Source organism: Diadema setosum, chromosome 22 (assembly GCF_964275005.1).
Source record: "Diadema setosum chromosome 22, eeDiaSeto1, whole genome shotgun sequence".
In the NCBI taxonomy this organism is placed as follows: domain Eukaryota; kingdom Metazoa; phylum Echinodermata; class Echinoidea; order Diadematoida; family Diadematidae; genus Diadema; species Diadema setosum.
This window is the reverse complement of record NC_092706.1, coordinates 7,774,181-7,782,813: the sequence shown is the minus strand read 5'-3', so window position 1 is coordinate 7,782,813 and position 8,633 is coordinate 7,774,181. Positions and strand designations below refer to the sequence as shown.

The window sequence follows — 8,633 nt, the reverse complement described above, 5'->3', positions numbered from 1 at the left end:
ATAATAATAGACCTGTGTTACGTTCTTGAGCCACCAAAGAAAACATTTCAATTCGCTACCATTACCTACCCTCTTTGGATGCAGCGAGGCGTAACCGATGACAAAAACATCGGCCTGAGAGTATCAGGTTTTTAACCTTCGCCAAAGTTCACTCCAGCGGTAGGGGCTCGGTGTGTAATCCCATTCATTGCATGCTGCCGTGGAGTGTATGCTACCGTACGAAGCAAAATGCACCTGCTAACTATGCCATTGTCTACTTGCCCACGTGATCGCTACTTACGAACACGATTGGTTAAGGTCTAATTGGTTAGCGACGGGATCCCAGTTGAGATTTCATCAGCTTTGATGTAATTTATGTCTTCTTGATGTTTTTAACCATGCTTTTTTATTTTCAAAGTATCTTTTCATCCTAACGAGGTATCAAATACTTCGTTTAGGAGTAAAACAGATGGATGATTTGAACATTTCTAGTACAACGTGGGATTCCAAAAAGTGTGACGTCACGAAGCCATATGCCTGAGCTGGTCCTGCCTGATGCACAAAGCGCAAAAGCATAGAGCTGCCATACATTCTGTGTAAGATGATTTGGTGAGGTATTCGTGGTAGGCATCTCTCGCGGAGAGAACAAGCGGGGTCGGAGTCTTGCTTGAATATACAGTCTTGTCTACCACTCGACGGCTACATCATCACGATTTAGCCCCAGATTCAGTCAGTTTTCGTTTCGACACGGAGAGATTTGTATTACTGGAATATCGTTGGAGGTATTGGTGATCAAGATGGGGTGGATTTTGATGAGAAATCGACGCCTATCTCTCGATTTAGCTGCCATGTTTGTGGGGCTGTTGGTAATTTTGACGAGCCCAGCCCGTGCACAGTATGATAACACATACAACGAGGAAATTTCTCACGGACGCTGCGAAGCCATAACTATCCCCTTGTGCCAGGATGTGCCGTACAACATGACCATCATGCCCAACTTACTGAACCACCAGAGGCAGGAAGATGCTGGGCTGGAAGTACATCAGTTCTATCCCCTCGTCAAGGTGCAGTGTTCGGAAGATTTGAAGTACTTTTTGTGCTCAATGTACGCGCCAGTTTGCACGCTTCTCGACTCGGCCCTACCGCCATGTAAATCGCTGTGTTTGAGTGCGCGAACGGGCTGTGAAAGCCTAATGAACAAATTTGGGTTTTCGTGGCCAGAGAGCCTATCGTGCGACAAGTTTCCCGAAGGAGGACTCTGTTTTGATCGGAATCGCACCGCTAATGAGCACATCACTATTCCTACCACCAAAGCCCCCAATGTTACAAGACCAACTACAACTTCTCTTCGTAAGGATATACCATTCACCTGTCCAAAAGAGCTCACCGTCGATGCGGACTGGCAGTACGAGTTCCTCGGAGCCAAAAACTGTGGTGCCCCCTGCTACATGCATTTCAACAGCTCCAAGGAGCAGAATTTTGCCAGATACTGGGTTGGATGTTGGGCGTTTGTATGTGCAGCATCATCGCTCTTTACGGTCCTAACATTTCTTATCGATCGCAGCAGATTCCGTTACCCCGAGCGACCCATCATCTTTCTGTCTGGATGCTACTTTGTGATTTCTGTCGTTTTCATCGCCGGATTTTTCTTGGAAGATAGTGTAGCATGCAACAAACCAGCTTCACCCGGTGGTCTCTATACCCTGCGACAAGGGGCGAAACAAGAGTGGTGCACGGTCCTCTTCATGCTCCTATATTTTTTCCAGATGGCATCCTGCCTTTGGTGGGTACTGCTGAGTTTGACGTGGTTCCTTGCTGCAGGACTAAAGTGGGGCCATGAAGCTATCGAGCGAAATTCACAGTACTTCCACTTCGCTGCCTGGTCGATACCTGCAGGCAAGACCATCGGAGTCCTTGCTACCGGCCAGGTGGATGGAGACTCGTTGTCCGGAGTATGTTACACAGGAATTAGCGACATGAATGCGTTGCGCGGATTCATCCTCGCGCCCCTCTTCGTGTATCTCATCATCGGATCGTTCTTTTTGTGTGCTGGATTTATCGCCCTGTTCCGCATCAGGACTTTCATGAAGAGTGATGGCAACAAGACGGATAAGTTGGAGAAGCTTATGATTCGTATTGGCATCTTCTCTTTGCTCTATACCGTCCCCGCCACGATAGTTATTGGGTGCTACTTTTATGAACAAGCCAACAGGGTGGTGTGGGATACATACTGGTTGGCTGCCAACTGCGGGCGATACAGCTTTGGATGTCCAGAGGACATGAAATTTATGTCGGGCATTCTGAATTCATTATCTCAAAGGTTTGGACCTGACTACTTAGTTTTTATCGTAAAATATCTGATGATGCTAATCGTGGGAATCACAAGCAGTGTGTGGGTGTGGTCGGGCAAGACCGTTCGGTCATGGACACAGTTCTACGCCAGGCTCTGCAACTTCTCGCGTCCAAAAGGAGCACCTGCAAATGTATGATATCCAGGAGGGCAGTGATATCAGACAAATTTTGACTCTGCATTGTGTAGAAGAATCAACAGCTAATTTTTGGTGTTAAAAGTTCTGTGCTGGCTAACTTGATACAAAAACAACTTGGATATTGTGTTTGATCCGAACAGAAGTGGTGCAAACAATTCAAGCTGCTTTCATAAGTGTTGGTGTTACAACTGAATTGTACATTTTGTCACTGCTGGTTTAAATCTTTTACATAACTCTTGGTTCACAAGTAAGCCATTCTTGAAGGGGGAAAAAATCTGCATTATGCAATTGAACTTAGACTTTCGCCAAGAAGTGGTGGTTTTAGTACTTGAGACTTTTCAGACTCGTTTGATATTTCACTTTTTTCTTTGGGCTTCATCATGGTAGATAATCGGTGAATTGAAGGTAGTTTTTTTATTTCCTTATTGTAAACATTATATTTGGTGAGATTTTATAAATACTGTGTAAATTGACTTCAAAATATTATGCTTCTTCCCTTGTGTGGCATGCACGCCTTGCTTTCTGCAAAATCAAGTCAGATTTTGTGGCAGTATCTTTGTTCCAGAATCAAGTTCATTGCAGAATACCCCTTCCAGTTGAAAAAAAGCAAAACAAAAACATAACAAAAATTGCCCGACCACTTTTATACTTGCAGACAGTTTGAGATGAAGCAGCAGTCTTTGTTTTAATGCTGAAATAAATGATGCGAAAGGCAAGTATGCCTGCAGTGTCAATGACAACCAAGATTAGCTGCCAATACTCGTAGACTTTGAGATTCATGTGTGCACAATGATTACCATGAAAGGTCAGAATTTCAGTTGTGTGAGCTGTCAATACATGCTACTTTTTTTTTTCCAAGGTTCTAGAACTTTTTGAGATTTATTGGATTTCTGCATCAAACTATGGTGGCGTTTCCCAAACAGAAAAAAAAGAAGAAAATAAACAGTACTCTGTATAGTGAAACTATGCTTTCATTAGTTTTAAATACCAAAACAGCTGTAACAAAATCACTGTAGAATGAATTTTTCATGTTTGTTTTGTTTGTCAGGCAGACAGTCTGTGCTATTTCACTCAAAACTTTAAGACCAAAACCATTTGATCTAAAAACAAATCAGAGCAACTCTGTTGAAGACTGTCTAGACTTTCCCTTATTCGCTTGAATTTCTTCCTTGGGTTTGCCATCATTGATAGAACATGTTCCTTCATTACATTACAATCCAATAATACTTAATACCAGTTTCCAGACCAACAATAGTGAGTGCAAAATGTCTGTTCCAATTTTGTCCTCATTAAATTCTACTTAAACAAAAATGTTCCAAGTTGTTTACTAAATTGGATAATCCCATAAAACACCTGTGATGCCAAAGATTAACATTTGTAAGACTAAGTGGAAAGCCCATTCTTCTGAAATATGATGCTTGTTTTGTAGAAGTGTATTCTTGGGTAGATAGATTCAAGAAATAAGTGGTCCATAGCCACCTTTTCAGACTTTGTAGTGTACAAGTCAGGCCTTTTTATTTTAAATCCAGTATTATTTTCCTTCCTGTTTTTTAAATAATTATCCATACACATTATACATGAAGCAAAAGAGTAATGGCCAAAATATTGTGGCTTTATCTTTCCAAAATGGGGTAATCAATTCAGGTTAAGTGAAGTTGGATTTTATACAATAATGAAAGAGAAATTGAATAAAGCACAGTAAATTGTGACTTTATTTTTCTTTCCAAAATGGGGTAATCAATCCAGAATAAGTGAAGTTGGATTTTATACTAGAATGAGAGAGAAATTGAATGAAGTAAATTGTATGTACCGGTATTTTTTTTTTTCCATAATTCAACAGTTATGATCTTTGTCAAAATGTTCATGTGTCATGGATAATACGTAGATTTATTGAAAACAAGTTTGATCACAGGTGCATCTGAAAATAAGACCTATGTTTGGCTTTTGGAAGCACAACCCAAGAGAAATGCAAATTATTTGGCTCTGACTCCAGTGATTTTATTGATCTGTACGAGCTTCCCCCACCCCACTCCTTGAGGTGGTGATTTGTCATTTATTTTCATTCATTCAAAGTTACTGAAAAGATGGAAAATGGATCATTTACATGCATAGATTTGTTTTTCACAATTTATAGATCACACATGCGCTTTATGTACTAGCCAGAGAGTATTTATAGGCCTAGCATACTCAATTTGGAGCATATCAGATATTGGTTTTGCCATGTAACCATGTGAAAAGGTATTATTACTGTATTGTATCTTGATATGCCTTTGTAAATAATCAATCATGTATTATATGTACAGGTAAGTGAAAAAAAAAGTTAAAACTATGCTAGAAATGTACACTTGAAATAAAACTCCAAAATCTATGATAAGATGTGAAGGAGGGGAGCTGTTGTGTAAAGAGAATGCTGTTGTTACTACGTGCATGCAAAAAAAAAAAAAAAAATTGTTACAAGCCACATGACAACATGATGGACACGTCCATGGCAGACTAGGCAATGGTAGTTTTATAGGTCGAACTAATTCCAGTGTGGGTTGTTTGCAATTTTACAATTGTACATGTGGACTTTTCCTCACCAAGTGAACTGTGTAGACCATACATTGTGCAAATTTGGTTTGCTCAACCAATTACAAACATAAAATATTATGTTTTTGTTTTGCCCTCAAGATGTGATTGTGAAAAGCGTTGTCATGTTGATCACTATTTCTTACCAAATTGTGGACATTACCTCATGTAGCTTGTAACAGCTTGCTTGTAAGTACAATGGGCCTAGTTATGTGTTTGTCGCACAATTTAAAAAGTCTTGTTTTTTTTTAACAGTTGGTGTTGATGAATGCAGACCAGTGTAAACCTGTTCATTTTGATATATCCATGTGTTTTTCATTGGGCTATTGTACAATGACTTGATAATGCATTTTAGAGTTTCTTGGCTGAATCATAAGCGTTCGAAGTATAATTCCGTTCCATTCCACTTTCTCATGGCTGCTCTTGTCCACATTGAAGACAAATTCAGAGATATGTAGCCAAGTATACATAGTGGTTGTACTCCTTCAACAGATGTTTTCCAGTTTCTTTCAGATACGTTTGTAAGATTTCATTTTCTGGTGTTACATGATTCTGTTCCAGTGTTGACCTTATAAGCAATTTCTGATTTTCAAATGTGTGACCATCCAAATCCTGTAATACATGTACTTTGTACTCTGCAAATGTCACACAAAAGTGTCGGATAATCAAATTGGTTCACAAAACAAAACTCCTGTGTGCTACAATAGTAATTCTGGCTACAAATTAGAGATTGCTGGCGGCAAACGCAGATCTGTTACATGGAAGTTCAATAATGCTTCAAATCATGAACCCCCAAGTTAAAAGCATTACAAATTCATTAACTAGACTGAAAATAAATGTCACATGGTTGTGAGAGTGGACGGTTTAGCTATGTATGCAGAAAATTGGAGAATCATCTTTTCACATGTTGTTCTGTTGGATTTGACATTGTTCTGATGCCTGCAGCAGATTAATGAAGAATTGTGCAGCAGATTCGTGGAGTTACGTCTATTCTGTGAACAGTAGAGCTTTTCTCTTCTTCTTTTTTTTAAGTTTTGTTAAACCAATAGTCTGTGAATTAAATAAGCAAACATTTCTTGTATGAAAAGAAAGATCCAACGGCTGTCTTCTCTTTTGAATGATATGTATGTTTCCATCAGATATGAAGTTTGTGTAGAATATGAAGATGAAGTTCTAGTGGTTTGATGTGCTTAAGTGTGTACTATGCAATGGGCATATGCGTGGATTTCATATTTGTGAGCCATGCAATTTGACCCCATTTACAGTGCGTGGCTCGGCCACAGCTGACCCCTTCTTCATTTCAGTGTAAACGCGCAAAAGGCCAAATGCGAGGCCAAAATTGGCCGCGCATTTGGCCACGCTCTGGAGGTGGTCTCGGCCGCAGCCGAGCCCGGCCTCTTCTTGGTGTAAACGCAAACTGGGCCAAATGCGCGGCCAATTTTAGTCTGGCTTCCAAACCCTCTGCCTGTACTATTTCGCTATTCAGGACATTAACCCCCTAAACGTCGAAAACTAGTATAGTTTGAGGTGGTTTTGTCCTGCAAAGGATTTTTTCCTTCGGCAAAGGCCTTTGCCCGAACGGCGACTTGGTCGCCACAGAATTCAGTTGGCAAAGGGTCTGAAAACCAGACAATACCAAATTGCGTTTGTTTACAAGCAGAGCGCCACTACGGCAAAATATTGAAAGGTTTGAATTAAAAACATGGCCGAGCCCAGCAGTGTAGACGGACAAAATTGCAAGGCTCGGCTGCGCAATTGAGGCCGGGCTGCTGCGGCCAAGCCGCGGCCGAGCCCGGCCCCGCACTGTAAACGGGGTCTTTGAGAGCAAGCGTTTAGAACTGCTGGGTAGAAAATCTTCTCCCAGTCCCTGGAGACGTTGATGAATGGTTTGAAATTAAAATGGACAGGAAGAAGTGTCATCCGAATAGGTCATAGAATGAGAATTCACTCAAATTAGACCGGGCAATTGATTGACCTGTAACTCTGGCATTGTTTCACAGACAGGCATATTTCTGTGCATGTCTAGATAACTTCAATAGCAACCACTGTCACTTTTGCACTTTCAAAGCAAATATTTGTATTAACTCTTATAATGATTTCTCTGGAGGATACAATTTTTTTCTTTCAATTTTTTTATTTTTAACTTAAGTTTGGAAAGCTCATTTTTAGCATGTACAAATGTAGTAGCACTTTTATACTCCTTTTTTTTAAGCAGATACATTGTAATTTGACCAAGTCAGAATTATTTGTCCTCCATCATAATTCATCTTTTTTTTTTGTCATTAGTGTGATGCATGTATCCTCTTATGTCTTGAATAGATGGGATCTTGGCTGAACAAAACCTTAAATATAACGAATACTCCCAGTAAACCCATGTTTGCAATTTAAAGTGACGGTCATTCAAAATTATAATAATGATAATCATGGACCTGGGTATTTAGTTGTTGTTGTTGTTGTTTTTGCCAAAAATATTTTGAAAGTTTCATGGAAAATATGTTTGTTTGTTTTTTTCATGAAAAATATGCCTTTGCAGCCCTCGCAATACTGCAGTACTGTTCACAAGGGTGGTATCCCTCCGCCTGCCATTCAATGTCCATACAGAGTACACATTAGAGATTGATGAGTTTATTTTTTTTTTTTTGGGGGGGGGGATGTTTATCTTGGATCTACACTTATGTATAAAGTAGTGGGTGCTTGATGATATGCATGAAAGGCAATGTTAGAGGTGTGAGTGAAAAATAATGTTCAGTCTTAAGGTTTCATGCCGTAATTCAGGAGAAAAGTAGTCTCCAAATACATTCCAATATGTAGTGGTTATCAAATAGAACCAATTTCAAATATATGCATAAGTACAAGCATAAAGCAAGAGGCTATGTGAGAGATAACTAATGCAAACTGAAATCCTTACAATAGCACAATTTTACTGAGTATAGATTGAAGTTATTTAAGTATACCAATATATTGTTTGCTTCAAATATTTTTGCTCATGCTTTAATAGGCTTGTAAAGGTTCCCACAATGCCCATTTTTAGGGAAGGATGGGGGAGTAATGGGGTAAAAAAAAGAGGGAGAATTTACCTTGTGATTGTGTGACCTTTCAAAAAGTGAGCTCTCCCTTCCCCACACTTCTTACAGCTATCAAGTTTCCCTGCAGATAGCTTCAGAAGGAACAAAAGAGTATTGTAAGAAAGGGGTAGCTGTATTGCAGGGGTGTACAAAATTACTCTCCAAGTACATTCTGTTTCTCCCTTTCCTTATAGAGAGACGAATGACTGAGCCCTATGATGGTATACAGTCTTTATTCACAGACCAAACTGGAAGGCATATTGTTTAGCCAAGTTGGTAGGTGTTAAAGAAAACTTGTGGTATTATGTTTCTTTTGTCACAAAAAGGCTAAAAAAAAAGTGAGAACCTCGCAGGCTGTGCATTTTTTTAACACTGGCTTCTTGAAACGCCCTTGTTCCTCGTTCTTTCTCTCTCATATTTCTTCTCTTTTTTTCTGTTTGAACACTTGCACCCCAATCCACCCCACCCCGTACCACATTTTTTTTTTTTTTTTTCGTTAACCCCCCAAGGTTCGTGCATGCTCAATTCCTAT

The 8,633-nt window shown here is 39.8% G+C and overlaps 1 protein-coding gene across 1 annotated transcript; it reads left to right on the top strand.

The window, feature by feature from the left end:
- The first annotated feature begins 504 nt into the window (after positions 1 to 504).
- On the top strand, positions 505 to 3,779 carry LOC140245464 (frizzled-2-like). The gene has a single exon (XM_072325038.1). It carries the CDS (start codon positions 777 to 779, stop codon positions 2,466 to 2,468), a length of 1,692 nt encoding a protein of 563 aa, XP_072181139.1. The 5' UTR covers positions 505 to 776; the 3' UTR covers positions 2,469 to 3,779.
- The last annotated feature ends 4,854 nt before the right edge of the window (positions 3,780 to 8,633 follow it).